Below are 22,018 nucleotides of genomic sequence, written 5' to 3'. Positions count from 1 at the left end.
GGCCAATTTTTTGATTTCTGAGACATAAGGAGTCTGTTTAGACTGCTAATATTTCACCAAAGCCCCAGAACAGGATATTGACACAGTCCACTGCTCTGCTCATATACATACATGTGTGTTTGTGCTCTGGGGTGCACACCCTAATGCAATAAGCTGCACAAACCAATGTTGGTAACACAAATTGCTTATCAGCCAATCATATGGCAGCAACTCAATGCATTAAGGCATCTAGACGTGGTAATGATGACTTGCTGAAGTTCACACTGAGCATCAGAATGGCGGAAAAGGGGGGATTTAAGTGACTTTGAATGTGGCATGCTTGTTGGTGCCAGATGGGCTGGTCTGAGTATTTCTGATCTGAATCGACTGCTGATCTACTAGGATTTTCATGCACAACCATCTCTAGGGTTTACAGAGAATGGTCCGGAAAAGAGAAAATATCCAGAGAGCAGCAGTTGTGTGGATGAAAATGCCTTGTTGATGCCAAAGGTCAGAGAAAAATGGACAGACTGGTTTTAGATGACAGAAAGGCAACAGTACCTTAAATAACCACTCGTTACAACCAAGGTATGCAGAATACCATTTCTGAATGCACAACACATAAAACCTTGAAGCAGATGGGCTACAGCAGCAGAAGACCACACTGGGTGGCACTCCTGTTAGCTAAGAACAGGAAACTGAGGCTACAATTCACACAGGCTCACCGACATTGGAGAATAGAAGATTGGAAAACATTGCCTGGTATGATGAGTCTAGATTTCAGCTGTGATATTCAGATGGTGGGGTCAGAAGTACCACCACCAATGGTAGGAAAGGGGCTTGCCAAATCCCGATAACTGGGGAAGTTATACACCGCCCAAGTCACCAAAAGCTTAAAAGTCATGGGCTTATCTTAATGCAGGTACCAAAAGCATTGTTGTTGATGGACCCATCCACAACATCTCTCTTGGTACCTGCATTATGATAAGCCCATGACGAGCTTCTAACGTGTGAGTTTTTTCCTACTTTTAATAAACAACACTGTTCATATGGTATCACGCTATGTGAGTTTCTTATATCATTCTCGCATGGCATGTGGATACTGAGCCTCTAAGAACATATGATTTATATTGTGATTTGGGTTCATCATTGCCGATTAGCCGATTGGATCCAGGACCAGCTGTATAGATCAAGTTGATCTACTTTTAAGCTTTTGGTGACTTGGGCAGTGTATACCTTCCCCAGTCATCAGCATTTGGTAAACCCCTTTCCTACCATTGGTGGTGGTACTTCTGTCAAGCTGTTTGTTCCATCTTCAAGATTTTCTCGTGGTGGAGTCATTTTCATCTCCATTTGTTTGGACTTTAGTCACTTCATGCACTTTTTTATTTTCATTCACCACTATTGTGATACTATTTGTGTTTTCACATTATGTTGGTGTACTAATTTGTTTAGCACGGTCACGTGGAGACACTTTCAACTATTAAGGCATATATTATTATACGTAGTTTTGGTTTAGTTCTATTAGATGTGGTTCTCTCCCATATCTATACACAGATACTAGCGCTACACTTTTCCATTTTATCACAATAATGCACCATGTCACAAAGTTCAAATCATCTCACCACTGGTTTTCTGAGCATTATTACAATGAGTTCACTGTACTCCAATGGCCTCCACAGTCACCAGATCTCAATACAAAGGGACTTTGAGGTTGAGAACCACTGCTCTAAAGTACCCCAATGGGCCATGTTTTAGGAACGTCCCTTAAGCCTCGTACACACGCACGTTTTTTTCTACAAAAAAGATGCCGGGAGAACTTTTTTCAGAGAAAACCGTGCGTGTGTATGGTCGAGAAAACTGCCTGGAATCTCGACGAGAAAAATAGAGAACCTGCTCTCTATTTTTCTCAGGATTCTCCTGCCGAGAAACCCAAGCGTCTGTATACTTACCCGCCTCCATGGAAACTCGCGCATGCTCAATGAGACTTTGGCGCATGCGCGGTAGCTTCCAAGGCATAGTGTAGGGTGTAGCAAGATGGCAGCAACAGCAAGAGATGGCAGCAACAGCTGACGAGATTCCCGGCCGTGTGTACAGGTCTTTAGATAAAATAACTCTTATCAATACCATGTCATTGATATTGATTTAAAGCAGCTGTGCTAAGTAAAGGAAAACATGGCCCGTTGGGGGTACTTGAGGATTGAGGTCGAGAACCACTACAATAGAGCACCTTTAGGATGTGGTGGATCTGGAGATTTGCAGCATGGATGTGCATCTAACAAATCTGCAGCAATTGCATGATGCTATCATATCAATATGGATCAAAATCTCTGAGAAATGTTTCCAACACCTCGTTGAATCTATGCCACAAAGAATTAAAAGAGAAGTATGGATGCAACATCGATCTGATCAGTCAGTCCAATGTTTCATCTGTCCTCCGCAGGCTCTTGGGTCTCAGCGTTCAGTGAGCAGAGAGGCAGTAACTGTCAGGCCCCATACACACGAGAGGATTTATCCGCAGATACGGTCCAGCGGACCGTATCCGCGGATAAATCCTCTCAAAGATTTCAGAGGATTTCTATGCGATGGCGTGTACACACCATCGCATTGAAATCCGCGCTGAAATCCTCTGCCGATGACGTGTCGCGCCGTCGCCGCTATTATGACGCGGCGACGGGCGCGACGCTGTCATATAAGGAATTCCACGCATGCGTCAAGTCATTACGACGCGTGCGGGGAATCCCTTTAGACGGATGGATCCGGTAAGTCTGTACAGACGAGCGGATCCATCCGTTGGAATGGATTCCAGCAGATGGATTTGTTGAGCATGTCAGCAAATATCCATCTGCTGGAAATCCATCCCAGGGGAGATTTATCTGCGGATAAATATCCCACGGAGTGTACACACCATAGAATCTATCCGCTGAAACCCGTTTGCACGGATTTATCTGCGGATAGATTCTATGGTGTGTATGGGGCCTCAGTCTTCAGCTTTCTGCTCTGCCCCTCCAGCGCTCCCTGGGCTCTGGAGGGAGTGACTGGCTTAGGCTCTCAGCGGTACGCCTGAGAGCCTAAGCCATTTGCCAGTCCAGGCAAGTCTTAAAATTGGGCATGCCTGTGAAACGGTGACAAACTTTGGTATTCAAAATTGTTTAAAGGCGATGCTTTAAAAACCTTCCCAGGTCACCAGTTTAGGATTAGCAGTGAATATAATTATTACTCAAACATGTGCAACAATATACTGTATAATATGAATAGTGTATTTGTAATTTTTGTAGGTAACCTCACCCAACAATTTATTTACTTAGCTTATTTGTTATGGCATATGTGATATATAGACCCCATGTGATAACATATTTATAGTGACAGGTTAAAGTCCAAGCAATGAGTGTGAGTTCTGAAAGACAGCCGTTTCTTCTTTGGAAGGAAGACTTTTGCTTGGGCTGTTTCTACAATCAAGCCCAAATATTCCAAGCAAAACAAAAGGTTGGAGAGTGGATTTTTAGAAGTTGATCACCCAACTGAAAGCCCAAAGCATTTGAAATACCCTGTTTATGTTTGCAGATTGCTGGAAGGAAGATGAGTCCTTCAGAAGAAGGTTGTCTAGATGCCTCATATTCTTAGAAGGGCAAGGAGTACAATGACCTTTGTGAATATTATGGGAGCAGTGGATTGGCTAAATGGCAATGCGACAAACTGGAAGTTATTGTCTTCTACTGCAAAGTGTAGAAAATACATGGGAATCTTGGATGTCCACAGATGCCAAATATTCCCCTGGTTTCAGAGAGGCAAAAATTGCCCTTGCAGATTGCATGCAAAATTTTGAATATTTAAGCTATTTGTTTAGGGGTTTTGGTAAAGAAAATATGACAAATCCTTTGTGAACGGGTTTGAATAGAATCCTTTCAACTTGTGCTGTAAGGATACTGGCACAACTACTCCCTAGGACAACAGATGGGTCAAGGCATTCTGCAAATCTGACTGTTCTTGGAGATATTTTGGCTGATTTGAGAGAAGAAAGCAATGAGAGGATATCGTTTTGAACTACTGTATATTTTGTACAAATTGGAAACCACTGATTATACCCACAGGTCTAAAATATCTGTGAAACAAAGAGATGCCCCCCCCCCCCCCCACTGAGTCTTAGAAGTGAGGGTGCCTCTTAATTAGGAAGAGGACTTTGTGGGCCGAATATTGTGCCAAAAAGAAGAGCTGAATTAAGGCTTAAAAGCTGAAATCTGGATAGAATAATGAAGACATAGAGACTTCTGGGGAAGGGGGTTTTAAAACTTTATGCTGTGGAAGATGCACTTTCCTCCATCTTCAGCTGACCACAGGATTCTTCTGCATGTTCTGGAGCTTTGTCTCATAAATGGCTCTACAGCATCCACATAAAAGAGCAGAGGAGAGGGTAATTGCTCAGTTAAAAATAAAATTCTGAGTTAAAAACAAGAATTGCATACCTAGAAACAAGATAGAAGGTTGAAGAGAACCACAGGTAGTCTGTTAATCTGTGTGGTGGATTAGGGGAGTAGAGCATGGCACCTGATGGAGCACTGTCTTCACCTTAAGGCAATGGTCATCAACCCTGTCCTCAGGGCCCACTAACAGTCCAGGTTTTATGTATTACCTTGGGAAGATGCACACTAAAATACTGTAATTATGTATAATTGTTAAATAGGTGCTTAGAAAATATTCCTGGGCTGCTGCCTCCCCTAGAGGTCCCTAACAAAAAGGATCTGAATTGTGTAAAGGATGTGTGGTATTGGGGTAAGTGGCGCTGCCCTCCAATTAGATAGTAGTATGGGTAGAGATATGGTTAAATCCTTCCGTAGGGTAACATGTAGTAGTGTTATTAAATAAGATCCACTTCCTCTTAAGTGACTATATCCAAACTGATAGTGAACCTTCCAAATGGGTAGAGTTATACTTACAGCGGAGGACCCCCCAAATTTTTTTTTAAAAAAAGCCAGCAGCTACAAATACTTACGGCTTCACTGCCCGGTTCCCTACTGCGCATGTGCGAGTGTGCGGAGTGCCGTCACTGGTCCCTGCTCTCTCCTGGGAACACTGTGCTTCCCAGAAGACAGCAGGGGGTGACGCAAAGGGGCAAGACTCCCGCGGATACCCGGAAGTGGTGCAAATACCTGTTTTATACAGGTATCTGCACCCCCTCCCCTGAAAGGTGTCAAATGTGACACCATGGGGTTCCGAAAAGCAGAAGTTCCACTTTTGGGTGGAACTCTGCTTTAATAGTTGTGTCAAAGTGAAGCTCGTTGCTGCATGCCATCCATGAAGAGCAAGTCAATGTTCGGGTCGCTCTTCCTGGGGGCCAGTCAGCAGTGGATATATATACACTAAGTGGTTGCTACACATTTAATCCTCCCTTTAATGTAATTAGGAAGTGGTTGATCCTTAGAGTTTACAATGTTGTGAAAAATAACCTGAAATGTGATCCAAACTAGTGTCACTCTTCAATGGGTGAGTTTACAGAATTGTGATAAATAACCTGGAAAGGTGATCCAAAATAGTGTTACCCTTCAATGGGGTGATATTGATTCGTGTGAGTTAGATATAAACCTCAAAGTGCACTTGATACTAGAGTGTATCCAATAACATGATCCAATATTTAAACTACTAAATATCAAAACCTAAAAAACACATAATATAATCGCCCTAAATTCAAAAACCTGTGGCATTAGTAAGTGAAAAATAAATAAAATGTGTCCTGTGTATCAGACCCGAAACGGGGGAATGATGTATATCCCCAAGGGATACAAGGAATATCCACAAATGGGGAAAGAAAACCACAAACAAAAGTTGATATTGGGTAAATATAAGTTCAGCTGCAGTATCCAATATTTACATGGTAAGTAGAATGGAGAAATATAGTTTCACTAGATCTTTCAAAAAAGTGACATTTGTGATTGTCCTCGGTGTCCAATGAAGATTTTATTTATCCTCAAGTGTACAGGTCAAGCATATTGCAATCACTGAGCAGCAGATGATATCACCTGTGATGTATTTCAGTTATCTTACAAACCTGACCTGTTTAGTGTGCCCTGAGGACGGGGGTGATGACCACTGCCTTAAGGGCAAAATGATCCATGGACCTGCAAGGATTAGCAATCATCCCCTCCACCTGGAAAAATGGGGGCACGCCTGTGAAGCATATGCTTCAGTGTAATTCTCCCTGCTTGTTTAATGCTGTGTGTGTGTGTGTTAGAGGGAAGGTGATTTCAGGTGTGACTCACTCCTCTGCTAACAGGCTGATTGAAATGTTAATGACCCCTTCTCAGCCAGTCCTATTTCAAAGGGTAATTGATCTATTGTGTGTGTGAAGGAGACCTGTGTTTACTGTTTACTGTGATTAGAAGTGTCTCGTGTTAATTATTCTGATTGCTTCATTGTGGTAATTATCTCTTCTATATGCAGGGCCAGGCTGTCTAGATAATGTATTCTGTACAACTAGTAATTACCTTCACTGATGTCATTATCTAAAGAAATGTGTCTGTCAGGGTCGACTCCGAAGTGTCTGCCTATAATCTGTATGGGAGCCCCCACTGTGTGAGGGGGCGGAGATTGTCATTGTAACAGTTTGGTAAATTACATATAAGCTGTGTGTTGTACCATTAAAGTCGGTCTTGTTCCAGCAGTAAGCTTGGGCTCATGTGTGGCTTATTGGGCGATTCGAGGAATATTCCTCCTTGAATGCTTGACGGGGATATTCTAATTCCGTCACAACTGGTGGCAGCAGTGGGATTTTCCCTTCTACTCTCCTTTACACCCGGATTCCAAGCAGACACTGGAAGAACTACTGGAAGTTTGTGGAAGGATTGCTAGCAACAAAACCAAGCGGGTCATCATAGCAGAATTAATGGAGCTAGACCAGGAGAACTTGGTTGCAGCAACGCCAGCAGTACAAGAGATGGAGACACCAGTGATTCAGGAAGAGGAATCACCAGCCAACAAGCTAATGAGAGAGAAGCTAGCATGGTTCGGTCCGAACCCAACGGCAGATGTGGTGCTCAAAGTGATGGACCTGTTAGTAAACGCAAAGCTACAGTTAAAACTGGCAGCAGTCCAACAAGCAGCCACACATTCTCCAAACAGTGAGTACAGCACAGCAGACACAAGGAAGATTCTGTTTAGCGCTTTTAAAGCTTTTGATGAAAAGGACTGTGAAATTGATAACTACCTGGCAGATTTTAAAGAGACAATGTAACCTGCACCGAATAGCTAGAGGAGAGTGGGTTGCAATATTGTCAGGCAAACTGTCAGGCAAAGCTTCTGATGCTTTCCGGACCGTGCCAGATCAGGATATCCATAGCTACGCCAGGGTTAAAGAAGTGCTCCTGGCTCGTTATGCAGTAACCCCAGAGTCCCACCGACAGAAGTTCAGGGACTCACGCAAAACCACGAAAGACTCTTACGTGGAATGGGCATGCCAGTTATCCCTGTCGGCCTCTAACTGGGTTAACAGCAGCCAGGCCACCACCGCAGAGGACATTTTGCAACTAATGCTCCTGGAGCAATTTTACAATCACATCCAGACGGATGTCAAAGACTGAGTGAGAGATCGCAGGCCCATGACTCTACCAGAGGCCGCTAAGTTGGCGGATGAATATGCGGATACTCGCAAGATGAACCAGGTCACACCACAGGTACAACCTCCACGACCAACGGTGCCCTCACACCCACCAGCCGCTAGATACCAACCTCCTAACAGACCGGTGACATCTAGCCCTCGCTATCCACGCCAGGAGGACAACGAACAACGCTGCTTCCGGTGCAAACAGCTGGGTCACTTCAAGCAGAATTGCCCCATGAACGACAACACCAGGTCAAATTGGTCTCAACCTGGGTACCGCCCACCAGCAGCAGCCCATTGTGTAGACTCGGCTTGGGATCCCCAGGAGCTGGGTCAGGAAGAACCATTGGGCACCCCTTACGAAGCCCTCATGGTACAATCTGTTATTACGGACAACAGGGAACACCATTGTCAGCTGGTCATGGGTAACGGAAAAAACGCCCGGGGATTAAGAGACAGCCGGGCGGGCGACAGCCATGAGCCGGAGGGGCCCTGGAGGGAGCTGGGCAGAAAGAGGCACCGCCGGCCACCCTCCAAGAAGAAGAGGTCCTGGAAGCCGTATCACAAGCTGACCTGGGAGGAGAAGAAGCGACTGGAGGAGAGGGAGTCGCAGCGGGCGTCCCAGATGCGGGCCGAGATGTTCGCCAAGGGCCCACCGGTGGCCCCTTACACCACCACCCAGTTCCTGATGATGAAGGACCACGTAGAGAGCCTGCAGGACATGAGCAAGCAGGAGCTGATCCGTGAGTACATGGAGCTGGAGGAGTGCATAAGCCGCCTGGAGGAGAACAACCGCCTGAGGTCACAGCAGGCTGACCCCCCCAAGCTCCATGAACTGGAGATGGAGAAGCTCAAAGAGGAGAACCTGCGGCTGCGGAGGGAGCAGGGGGTGGCTGACCCTATGGGGCACTGATCCAACCCCCCCTCCCTCAGACTCTGAGCACCAGTGCTACAGCATTTCAACAAATATCAATTTTTCTTTTTATGAATCTCCTGTGATTGTCACTTCAGAGCCATAACCTGCCCCTCCCATAGCGGGACACCTAGACGGCGGCGCACAGACCCATTCGCCGTCTTCACACTGACTTCTGGTGACTCTGCAGATCACACAAAGACTTGGGGACTGACCGACGTGTGATCTGACGACCCGGTGGCATACCTGAGTCGGAAGCTGTTGCCAAGGGAGGTCAGTTACGCCACCATTGAAAAGGAGTGTTTGGCCTTGGTATGGGCACTCAAAAAACTCACACCTTACCTTTATGGCCGGGCTTTCACTCTCATCACCGATCACAACCCCTTGGTGTGGCTTAACCAGGTTTCAGGGGACAACGCCGTCTGCTACGCTGGAGCTTGGCCTTACAGCCCTATGACTTTACGATTCATTATCGCCCAGGCAAGCAAAACGGGAATGCCGATGGATTGTCACGCCAAACGGAGTTAACCTCGGACTAAAAGCTCTGAACCCGTCAACCCTACTGGACCAGGGAAGGTCCAACCGGGTTGCCGGAGCAGGGAGAAAAAGGGGGGACATTGTGAAGCATATGCTTCAGTGTAATTCTCCCTGCTTGTTTAATGCTGTGTGTGTGTGTTAGAGGGAAGGTGATTTCAGGTGTGACTCACTCCTCTGCTAACAGGCTGATTGAAATGTTAATGACCCTTCCTCAGCCAGTCCTATTTCAAAGGGTAATTGATCTATTGTGTGTGTGAAGGAGACCTGTGTTTACTGTGATTAGACGTGGCTCGTGTTAATTATTCTGATTGCTTCATTGTGGTAATTATCTCTTCTATATGCGGGGCCAGGCTGTCTAGATAACGTATTCTGTACAACTAGTAATTACCTTCACTGATGTCATTATCTAAAGAAATGTGTCTGTCAGGGTCGACTCCGAAGTGTCTGCCTATAATCTGTATGGGAGCCCCCACTGTGTGAGGGGGCGGAGATTGTCATTGTAACAGTTTGGTAAATTACATATAAGCTGTGTGTTGTACCATTAAAGTCTGTCTTGTTCCAGCAGTAAGCTTGGGCTCATGTGTGGCTTATTAGGCGATTCGAGGAATATTCCTCCTCGTGGAATATTGGGGTGATTTGCTTTTATGGGAAGAAGGGAATGCTTGACGGGGATATTCTAATTCCGTCACAACGCCTATATGTCGAAGGATTCTTTGAGGACTTATTGTTATTTTTATAGCGTAGAAGGCTGGATTCAGATAACTATTTCCTAAGCCGAGTCAGGAAAATTGCATCAAGGGTAGGACAGAAGAGATGGCATCCTTCCAGAATGAGATGCTTCGGGCCATTCTGGGTAACAGTGCCTTGAAAAAGAATTCATACCCCTTAAAAATGTTCACATTTTGCCATGTCATAACCAAAAATATAAATGAATTTTATTGTTTTTTTTTTATGTGATAAACACATAATTGTGAATTGGAAGGAAATTGATTTTCAATTCTTTTTACAAATAAATATTTGAAAAATGTGGTGTACATTTGTATTTGGCCTGATAACATGCACACAAGTGAACACAAAGAGGTTTGAATGGATATTAAAAAGGTAACCATCCTCACCCGTGATCTGTCTGCTGGTAATTTGTGTGCGTACGTATGTAATATATATATATATATATATATATATATATATATATATATAAATATTTTACACACACACACACAAAGGTCAACGAGTTTCTGGACTCCTGACAGACCCTTGCATCTTCCATCCAGTGCTGCACTGACATTTCTGAATTCTGAGTCATGGGGAAAGCAAAAGAATTGTCAAAAGGATCTGCGGAAAGACTTAGTTAGACTTACTGGTGACGGTATTTCTAAGAGCCTTTCAGGACAACCTTGGAGAGAGTGCAGCTCCGCCTCTTAATTAGGAAACACATGCCTTCCTTTAAAACCCTCCTCTTCCACCATGGCCTCAGTTATTGTGGTCCGACTCTCAAGAAGATAAAGCACAGAAAACTACAACACCATGATAGATTTTTAACTATTACTTTAATATACATTAGGGAGGGAAATAGCGGTTGTCCTGAAAGGCTCTTAGTTAGACTTACCGGTGACGGTATTTCTAAGTCTTTCTCAACTCGCCTTTCAGGACAACCTTGGAGAGGATAAACAAGTAACTTACCCTAGGGTGGGACTACTGCCAGCAGTATCTTCCTGCCAAAGGCTTGATCTGCGGCAGACAATAAGTCCAACCTATAGTGCCTGCGGAACGTTGAGTAGTTGGACCAGGTGGCAGCCTTGCAAATCTGCTCGGGTGTGGCACCAGCCCTTTCGGCCCAGGAAACTGCAGTTGATCTCATTGAGTGTGCAGCAATACATGAGGGAGGCACTTCTCCTTTAGCTTTATAGGCTTCCATAATTGCGAGTTTGAGCCATCTTCCTATCGTACTTTTGGACGCATTTTCCCCTTTCCGGGGACCTGAAAATGTTATGAAGAGAGCATTTGATTTTCTGAATTCTTTGGTGACTAAAAGAAACTGTATCAGACATCTTTTCACGTCTAAAGTATGAACTGCTTCTTCCCCAGCGTTAGTAGGATTTGAAGAAAAAGTGGGTAGGACTATTTCTTGCGACCGATGGAAATTTGATGACACTTTTGGAAGACAGGCGGGATCCATCTGAAGGATCACCCAGTCTGAAAAGACTCTTAGAAAAGGTTCTGTAATGGCCAGAGCTTGTCGTTTGCTGACTCGTCTTGCTGAAGTAATGGCCACCAAAAAAAACTGTTTTGAGGATTACATTTTTCAAAGAAGAAGCTTCTAAAAGGTTCAAACGGAGCTCCTGTTAAACCCTGTAAAACAACAGATAAGTCCCAACTGGGAAAAACTTTGAGGGTCACTGGTCTGTTCCGTGCAAGTGCCCTAAAAAAAAACCTAGAAGGGTTCTCTGGACAGAGTTCTCTCAAAATAAACAGAAAGAGCCACTACCTGCGTTTTTAAGGTGCTGGCTGCAAGTCCTTTCTCCATTCCCTCATGGAGAAACTCCAGAACTGAAACTACACTCTTGGTTTGAAAGTCTTTGGAAGAACACCAAGAATTGAATGTCTTCCACACTTTAGATATATAGCTCAAGTTACCTCCTTCCTACTGGACAGTAGGGTCCTTACTACTTTGTCAGACAAACCTTTGGTTTTTAGAATGTCTTCCTCAGAAACCAAGCGCTTAGGTGTAACCTGTCGGTTTCTGGATGACACACAGAGCCGTGTGTTAGTAGGTCCTTTCTGGACGGTAATTTCCACAGAGGCTTTACAGCCAGATTCAATACTGTTGCAAACCAAGGCCTCTTTGGCCAAAAGGGAGTAATCAGAATTAGGTTGGTATTTTCTTCCCTGAATTTCCTTAAAACTAATGGGATTAAGGGAAGGGGGCGGGGGAGCGTAGCACAGCTGGTAATCCCATGGGTGGGCTAGAGCATCTATGCCTATCGCCTGGTCTCCTCTGTGAGAGAAAAGAACTCCTGGACCTTTGAATTTTGTTGGCTGGCAAAAAGGTCCATTTGAGGATGCCCCAATTCCTTGGAGATCATGTTGAATATCTCCTGATTCAGACTCCATTCTGCCTCTACTACTCTCCTTCTGCTCAGAAGGTCTGCTAGCAGATTTTGAGATCCTTTTAGGTGAACTGCTGACAAAGAAATCACGTTTAGCTCCGCCCAGGACAATAACTGGTTGGCTAATTCCATCAGACCTTGGCTCCTGGTCCCGCCTTATTTGATCACATAGGCAATTGCTGTTGTGTTGTCTGACAAGACCTGAACATGACAACCCTTCAGCATCTGTTTCAGCTCTCGCCAATTTGATGACTTCCTTGCCTCCACTTTGGACCAAGACCCTTGTGCGGTCTGCCCGTCCAGATGGGCTCCCCATCCCCAAGAACTTGCATCTGTTAGACGCTTGTCTAAAGGTAGGACCCATGAAAGACCCTTTCGACAGATTGGAAGAAGCTCTCCACCACCAGAGGGCCCGTTTTACCCTGGATGTTGGTTTGAAATGTTTTTCCAGCGATTCCTGGTGAGACCAAACTTGTAAGATGTTCCTCTGCAGGGGTCTGGAGTGTAATCTCGCCCACTGGACCACAGGAATCAAAGCCGTGAGTAGGTCCAGAACTGCAATGGCTGACCGTATTGACACTGAGAGATTCGTCTGAATCTGATTTACTGCAGTATAGATTTTCTCTATCTTCTCCTGAGTGAGGAACACCTTTTGGAGAACTGAAATGATGGTGTAACCGAGAAACCTCATCTCCTGTGCAGGGTCTAGGTTTGACTTTTCTAGATTCAACAACCACCCTAGGCTCTTGAGATGAGTCTGTGACACTTAGAGGTTTGTCACAAGCTGATCCTTTGAATCTGCAAAAAAAACAGGGTCGTCCAAATATGGAACAACCGAGACCCCCCTCAGTTTCAGAGGTTCCAAGGCTTCCGCCATCACCTTTGTGAAAATCCTGGGGGAGGACTAGAGGCCGAACTGCAGAGCCCTGAATTGTAGATGCCAAATTAAAGTCCCTAGGTTGATTGCCAGGCGAAGAAACCTTTGGGAGGCCTGAGCTATTGGTACATGTAGGTAAGCATCTCTTAGATCCAGAGAAGCCATGAAGCACTCCGGCGTTAACAACTTCATTATGGAGTGAATAGTGTCCATACGAAAGTGCTTGTACCTTATTGACTTGTTCAGGATCTTCAGATTCAGAATTAGGTGAAATTTGCCTGAGGGCTTTTTTACTAGAAATATGTGGGAGTAAAAACCTCTTCCCTCCTGTTGTTTTGGGACCTGCACAATCACTTCCTGTTGGATCAGATCCTTTAACAGGCTCATCATAGCGGAAGCTTTTTCCTGATCACTTGGTAGGGCTGCAACATAAAACCTGCATGGAGGGCATTCTGAGAACTCCAGGTTGTACCCTTGTGCAATGTTTTTTACAAAGGGACTTTTGGCCAATTGGTTCCATTGAGGAAAGAAAGTGGATAATCTTCCCCCCACTGGAGTCAGATTGTGATTTGTCTTTTGGGGTTTGATCTGGGGGGGTCTGAAAATAATTCCTCCTCTTCCCCTACCTCTTTGTGGAACCCAGCGTTTTTTGTTCTCTCTATTTTTGTAGGTTTGCTGAAAATTATTTTTAACCAATTGTTTCTTTTTGGCAGGGATGGCCTGCCTTTTTGTCGGCTGTTCTGTCCAAAACTTTTTCTAGATCTGGCCCAAAAAGCAAATCCCCTGCAAAGGGTAAACCACAGAGTTTGATTTTAGAGGCCGTGTCCCCCTGTCCAGGTTTTAAGCCAGACTGCACGCCTTGCTGAATTTACTAAGGCAGAAGATCTAGCTGCCATCTTGATTGATTGAGCTGATGCATCAGCCATGTACCTGATTGATTTTAAAAATCAGGGGAAAAGATTCCAATATATCTTTTCTTGGTGTGCCTGCTTCTACATGGCTCTTCAGCTTTTCCACCCAACACTAAATTTCTTGCCACCACTGTGGAAGCCATAGCAGGTTTAAGACTGAGTGACGTAGAATCACAAGCCTTTTTCAGCAGGGAGTCCGCCCTTTTATCCATGGCGTCCTTCAATACCCCATGTCCTCAAACGCAAGATCCATGCGTCGTGACACCTGAGAGAAAGCCAAATCTACTCGTGGCTTCTTATTCCAGACTTCGGAATCCTTATCTTCAAAGCGGAATCACCTTTTTTAGGCTTTTAGAAAAGAAAGGACCCTTTCTGGATTTTTCCACTCTTTTTTAATTTGATCCGATACTGCTTTGTGGACTGGGAACACTTTATGTTTGGAGTCATCCAGCCCCTGGTACATTTTGTCGTGAAGAGACAATTGTACCTTTTCTTCCTGAATTTCAAGTGTAGTATAAAATTGCTTTCAGCAGATCGTCCACTTCGTCTAAAGAGATTTTGTATCTGGAACTTCTGCTACCTCTTGCTCCTCATCTGAATCTCTGACTGAGCGAAGAGTACTTGTCCCTTCATCCCCAGAATCTCCAATATCTGACTTAGAGGTGGAGGCTTTTGGGCTGGGTGGTGATTGCTGGGGTTCAGTTTGTACTGCTGGACTCTGAACCAACATGGATTTAACTGAACTCAGAGAACTTGTGAGTTCTCGCACAGAGGAAAATAAATCCTTATATTGCTGGGATGTCTCTTCCTCCACCAGATCCCTGATACAAGTTCTTCACATTGCCTTCTGCCATGTATCTCTAAGAGGGTTCTTGCAAGAAGGACACTTCCTTTGAGTTGGTGGTTTTTTGGTTTTCAGTTTTTCCTGAAGAAACATAAAGAGGAGAGATGTCCCACTTTTTTTTTTAAAGAAAAAATCACCACCAAACCAAGGGAAAGCACCCGTATAAACAAATCACCACCACATGTGCAAGCTGACAGGGACCGAGAAAAGTTTACCTCTGACCCTGCAGTATAGGCTCCTTTGAGCTGAGCGGTGTCTGGGGCGCCTGTCTCCGCTGTCGATCCCTCCTCCATCTTAACAGGAAAAGCAGCTGGACCATCTGATATATATTTTTTTTAATTTCCCGGGTCCGGCGTCAGAGATGGCTGGAACCGGAAGACGCCGCACGATAGGCCTGTCCCCGAGCCTCTGCGTTCCAGGCGGCGTGGACCAAGCGGCACCACGCCCCTACAGGAAGCCGCACTACTGTGACTGATGTCACCCGCCTGCCAGGACCCCAGAACCGCCATGCGTAAAGGAGACTGCTACCGCAGCGACACACCACCCGGCCACCTGAGCCTAAACCTGCGGACCCCGGGTGCTTTAGCGCTGACTTCCTGCAGAGCCTTAGCTGCCACTGAGCATGGAAAGGCTGGGGACTTCAGAAAACCCCCTATTAGTCAAGGGGGGGGGGGGCTGGGATGGCCACTGCACACCAGGCAGAATACTCAGAGAAAGGTGAGCCCACTCCTCTCCCCTTGGAGAGAGCGCAGCTCCTCTGACCAACATGTACTTCCACCATGGTGGAGGAAACACAATAACTGAGGCCATGGTGGAAGAGGAGGGTTTTAAAAGAATGCATGCGTTTCCTAATTAAGAGGCGGAGCTGCGCTCTCTCCAAGATTGTCCTGAAAGGAGAGTTGAGAAAAGGTAGTTGAACTGTATAAAACAGGAAAGGGATATAAAAAGATATCCAAGGAATTAAAAATGCAAAAAAAAACACAAATAACTTTAGGTGAAATACAGGACTCTCTAAAAACATGTGGTGTGGCTGTTTCAAAATGCACAATAAGGAGACACTTGAAGAAAGATGGGCTGCATGGTCGAGTCACCAGAAGCAAGCCATTACTACACAAATGCCACAAAGTATCCCTCTTACAATACACCAAACAGCACAGAGACAAGCCTCAAACCTTCTGTCTTTTGGAGTAATGAGACCAAAATTTAGCTTTTTGGCCATACACGCTACAATAGGAGAGGAGTCAACAAGGCCTATGATGAAAGGCAGAGGCGTTGCTAGGGGGGTGCGGTCCGCACCGGGTGACACCCGCTAGAGGGGTGACACCATCCTGACATTTAAAAAAAAAAAAAAAAAATTAAATTTTTTTTTTTTTTTAAGATGGATGACATGCCCAGCGCCGCCGCGTGTGTGTCCATCCGACTGTACTTTTAACTTTTGTACAGTGTGGGGGGGGGGGGATGGGGTGTCCACCGCGGCAGGCATAATAGGAACAGGTGGGGGGGGTACTCTTTCTTCTTCCTCCGCCTCGCTGCGCCTGCCTCTGCACTGTGACTGTGTGATGATGTGACGTCAGGCACGTCACACACACACACACACACACACTCAGTATCTCCGCCCGGGCGGCGCGGCGGCTGCTCAACGGCTGGCTGCACGTGTGAGTGACCTGTCCTGACGGCTGGCACGGCACCTGCTGTGATGATTGCAGTCAGTCCTCTCTGTCTCCAGACCGCGGCTAGGAACAGGTGCGGGGGGGGGGGGGGGGGATTCCACCGCAGCAGGCATAATAGAAACAGGTGGGGGGGGGGTTTGGGGGTGTCCAAAGAGTCCACCGCCGGCCGGTTTGATCCAAAAAGATGGAATCAAAGTGGCGACAATTGATGGCACAGACAGTGGTGACAATTGATGGGCACGGCAGCACAGTGGTGACAATTGATGGGCACGGCAGCACAGTGGTGACAATTGATGGGCACGGCAGCACAGTGGTGACAATTGATGGCACAATGGTGACAATGGGCACACTGGTGACAATTGATGGCACAGTGGCGATGATTGATGGCACAATGGGCACACTGGTGACAATTGATGGGCACAGTGGCGACAATTGATGTCACAGTGGCTGCGTTTGATGGCATGGCACAGTGGTGACAATTGATGGGCACAGTGGCGAAAAATTATGGCACAGTGGCTGCGTTTGATGGCATGGCACAGTGGCTGCGTTTGATGGCATGGCACAGTGGCTGCGTTTGATGGCATGGCACAGTGGTGACAATTGCTGGGCACAGTGGTGACAGTTGATGGCACAGTGGCGACAATTGATGGCACAGTGGCGACAATTGATGGCATGGCACAGTGGCGAAAACTGTGGGCACAGTGGCTGCGTTTGATGGCATGGCACAGTGGTGACAATTGCTGGGCACAGTGGTGACAGTTGATGGCACAGTAGTAACAATTGGTGGCACAGTGGCTGCGTTTGATGGCACAGTGGCTGCGTTTGGCATGGCACAGTGGTGACAATTGATGGGCACAGTGGCGACAATTGATGGGCACAGTGGCTGCGTTTGATGGCATGGCACAGTGGTGACAATTGATGGGCACAGTGGCGACAATTGATGGGCACAGTGGCTGCGTTTGATGGCATGGCACAGTGGTGACAATTGATGGGCACAGTGGCGAAAAATGATGGCATGACAGTGGATGCATTTGATGGCATGGCACAGTGGCTGCCTTTGATGGGCACAGTGAGGCTGCAATTGTTTTTTTTTTTCCGTTTTTGCGCCCCGCGCCCCCCCCCCCCCCCCAAAAAAAAATTGAGCACCAGCCGCCACTGCCGGGACCAGAACAAGTTCCACCTACATGACACCTTCACTGTTTACCAGCCCCTGAGATGGAGGACTGACTCAGCTACTGTGCCTATTATATCTAATATAATATATCTGTGTCCAGCAGCCCCCCCCCCCCTTATCAGACAGACAACACTCACTATATAATTTAAATTAGCTGACTGAGCCACTCCCACCCTGAGCTGGTCTAATGATGATGAGGGGGGGGGCGGTGCTGCTGGTCACAGATTATATTATATTAGATTTAATAGGCACAGTAGCTGAGTTAGTTGGTCTGGTGGGGGGGAGGGGGCGGCTGGACCAGCTATATTACATAATATATAGATATACGATATATTATCTATAGCTGTGTCTAGCAGACCACCTTGTGCCCCCCCATGTGTCACACCCACCCACCCCCCTGAGCAAGCTGGTTTCATGGGGGGGGGGCTGTCCACAGTCACCAGGTATGGTAGCCGAGTGGAGCCGCCCTAATCTGGTTTAGATAAAGGGGGAGGGGGTGTCCACAGACCACAGCACAGGTGTAGACAGACAGTGACCCACACCCACATCAGATGCATCCAGCAAGTTTAAGGTCACAGCAGCATCTTGCCATCTTCTCTGCACCCATCAGATCCGGTCCAGCAAACACACCATGTCAGCAGGTCAGTTCCAAAATCCAAATCAAATCATCAATGCCAATGATGCCATTATCTGCTGTCCCCAGGGACAGATCCGATCCAGAGATCACCATACAGTGGGATCTCTGGATCAGATCTGTCCCTGGGGACAGCAGATAATGAAAAGTGTGGGGGCAGAGTTGTGCCGACGTCACTCATTGTGTTGGAGCCCTCGGTTAGGCCCCTTTTACACTGCGGCGTTGGGTGCGTCGGCGGTAAAGCGCCGCCATTTTCGGCCGCTAGAGGGGAGCTTTTAACCCCTGCTAGCAGCCGGAAAAGGGTTAAAATCACCCGCAAAGCGCCGCTGCAACAGCACTTTTCCGGGGTGGGGGGGTGACACCATGTTATACCGCACCAGGTGACACCAACCCTAGTGACGCCACTGATGAAAGGTACGGAGGCGGATCGCTGATGTTTTGGGGCTGTGTGAGCTACAAAGGCACAGGAAATTTGGTCAAAATTGATGGCAAGATGAATGCAGTATGTTATCAAAAATACTGGAGCAACATTTGCATTCATCAGCCAGGAAGCTGCACATGGGATGTATTTGGACATTCCAACATGACAATCCAAAACACAAGGCCAAGTCGACCCGTTATTGGCTACAGCAGAATAAAGTGAAGGTTCTGGAGTGGTCATCTCAGTCTCCTGGCCTCAATATCATTGAGCCTCTCTGGGGAGATCTTAAACATGCAGTTCATGCAAGACAGCCCAAGAATTTACAGGAACTGGAGGCTTTTTGCCAAGAGGAATGGGCGGCTTTACCATCTGAGAAGATAAAGAGCCTCATCCACAAATACCACAAAAGACTTCAAGCTGTCATTGATGTTAAAAAGGGGGCAATACACGGTATTAAGAACTGGGGGGGATGTAAACTTTTGATCAGGGTAATTTGAGTAGTTTATGTTATGATTATGATTTAAAAAGAGTAAACACAGATGATTGATAATAAATAGCTTCAGCCAAACACTAACCATGAGTGAAAGAAAAGTTTGTGTCATCATTCATATTCTCTGAAAAATGGCCAAGAAATCATAAATTCTGCCAGGGTATGTAAACTTATAAGCACAACTGTACATACTTTATTATATATGAATATACACACAATTTAACCTTCACAGATCTTGCTGCAATAAAACGTTACTGGTTCCTGTGGTATAATGCAGGTTGTCTCACCTTCTGAAATCACAAATGTTTATAAAACTGCAGTCATGTCCAAGTCAGACCTTTGCAGAAAAGGATACTTTATTTGTTAAAAAGGCTGCTTCAGTGTGCATCGGTCAAAGCAAAAAACACAAAACAGAATTAGATTTTCTCTTCCGATTCTATCTGATGCGATGATCACCAACAATACTTAACTACATATAAAAGCAAACATATATAAAGCCCTTTAGCTGTTTGTACAGAGTCTGGCCTCCAGCAATGACCAGATCACGCATATATTTTTGAAGCATGCATAGCATAAACATGTATGCCTTAAAAACAGTACAAGAGACTTGGCGAATAGTTTGCATTTAATGCATAAATTAACACACCTTCGTACAACTGATTTGTCTTCCTCAAGCGAGGTGGTCCTAATTTTAAAACATGATCAGATGAAAATCATGGTAAAACAAAGCCAAAATAAAATACCAGGAAAATGAACTGCCTGTGATTGTTGTAAAACTGAAAAAAAAAAAAAAAACAATTTCAAAAGGGTGATCCATCGGTTTTATGCAATAAAATGTGTGCCTCAAATTGCACATGGTAAGACATAAATAAGTGTCGGTGGCAGTCGCTGAAACAGTTATTTTTAATCATTTGCCCTTTTCCATCACCAGTTGCCTTTTCCTCCTTTCTTTTTCTTTTGTTGCTGTTTTTTCTTTGTGCCAGCAGCTCCCACAGGCTTTGACTGTCTGGGAGGTATGACGTTGCCTGTAGAGGATGAACTGGCTCCTGCTGCTGGAACCCCAGGCCTTGGAGAGGTTGGAGGACTATTAGCTGTCTTACTTGCGTCCCTAGAATGAACAAACAGAATTTGTAAAAAATAAGTCAACAGCAAACAAGCAGGGAAAGCGACAGCAACTGCAGTCACCATAATTTTATTAGCTTATATAAATAGAACAGGGTGCTACTGGAAAGTTCATATACAAGAATGTCTGCTGAGAAACTTCCATAAGAAAAGTTGGTCATACATGACCTAATGAACAACAACTTATTATACTAAATTAACTAGCAAAAAGCGTGCACATTCATTGAACACGACAAACACGGAAGTGTATGACAGCTTAGCAATAGTGAGAGGCAACAAGTGATGCTAGAAAAGGAGAGAATGGTAATGTGCGGTGGTGGAGGTCACTGGTCAAGGGTGCAATGGTGTGCAGTGGTAGACTGTGGTGGTGCATGGAAGTGTGTGGTGGGTGCAGTAGAGCAGCAACAGAGTGTAGGGGTGTAAAGTGGGGCAGTAACAGAATGCTTTGGTATCAAGAGCAGAGCAGGGCAGTGGCAGAGCATGCTTGGTAGGGTAACAGTAAAAAAAAAAACAATGGGACAAGGTGGGGCAGTGGCACAGAGTACAGCGTAGTGTTTCTTGCCAGAGTTTGCAATGATGATGTAGCAAGGAATGCAATGAAGGTGGAAGTGACAGAGTGCAGTGGTGTGCAGAGGTTCAAGAGGCAGATAGTGTGGTGGTGTGTTGAAGGGCAGTGGCGAACAGTGGTAAGCTTGCCAGGGCAGTGGCAGAAAGCACAATGAGGGAAAGAAATTGAAGGATGGGCAGTGAGGAAGTGGCAGTGGAGTGTGTCAGGGTAGTGGCAGAAAGCACAATGATCTAGTGGCAGGGAATGCAACTCTGCATAGTGTGGTATCTAGCACAGTATGGTGGAGTGTAGCAGGGCAATGCCAGAATGCGGCGTGTGTCAGGGCAGACAGTGCAGTGGTCCTTAAGATGTTCAAGTATACATGTGCAAAGAGTGTGGTGGTGCATAGCAGTTTAGAGGGGAGTGGGGTAGTGCTAAACTCTAGTGGCAGCATATGGAGTGATGGGGCTATAGCAGAGGGTGCTGCGGTGTTCGGTAGGGCAGTGGCAGAGAATGTGGTGGGGATTGGCAGGGCAGGAGAATGCTTCAGAGGTGAGTGGGAGTGGCGTAGTATTTGGCAGTACATCGACAGAGTGCGGTGGGGCAGAAAATGCAATGGTGCACGGTGGGGTAGTTGCAAAGAGTGGTAGTGTGGGGCAGTGGTGGAGCACATTGTGGTGCCTGGTGGAAAGGGCATGAGGACAGGGCAGAGAGCAGCGGGGTAGTAGCAGAGAATATAGTGGTGCATGGTGGGGCAGTGGCAAAGTGTGTTTTGTCTACTGGATTGAGGCAGAGTGTGGCAGAGCAGTGGCACAGAGTGCAACAGCACACCTTAGAGCCGTGGCAGAGAGTGCGTTAGTGTCCAGCATGGCAGTGGCTAAAAGCATTGTGAGGCAGTGAGGGCATGCAAGTTTGCTAAAGGATTTGTAAGGTAGGCCAATAGAAACTTGTAAGAGAGATGCTCTGTGAGGTAGAGTTGAAGTTTAGAAGAAACATGGTGCAACCAGGCATGAGCATGCATACAGTGATGCAGGCTCACAAGTTGCCAGGCTTTAGACAGACACCTCAATCAGCACAGTGCTCTGGTTGACCATACAGTGTCAGGTAAGGTCTGTTCCAGCTGTGTGTCAAAGGAAACTGACCTCTACCTGCATCAGAACTACAAGAAGTGTTGGGTGTAGATCTGCTGAACAAGCACTGT

At 46.0% G+C, this 22,018-nt stretch overlaps 1 protein-coding gene across 1 annotated transcript in view; it reads right to left on the bottom strand.

The window, feature by feature from the left end:
- Positions 1-19,754: 19,754 nt before the first annotated feature.
- The window catches only part of SRP72 (signal recognition particle 72), a 45,337-nt gene continuing 43,073 nt past the window's right edge, over positions 19,755-22,018 (bottom strand). Inside the window, exon 19 of the mRNA XM_040362046.1 lies at positions 19,755-20,256. Coding sequence (XP_040217980.1) covers positions 20,073-20,256 — 184 coding nt within the window. The 3' untranslated portion in view covers positions 19,755-20,072. The remainder of the gene's footprint in view (positions 20,257-22,018) is intronic.

Source organism: Rana temporaria, chromosome 1, assembly GCF_905171775.1.
Source record: "Rana temporaria chromosome 1, aRanTem1.1, whole genome shotgun sequence".
Classification (NCBI taxonomy): domain Eukaryota; kingdom Metazoa; phylum Chordata; class Amphibia; order Anura; family Ranidae; genus Rana; species Rana temporaria.
Note: the sequence above shows the minus strand (reverse complement) of the source record. Positions and strands in the feature narration are given on the sequence as shown.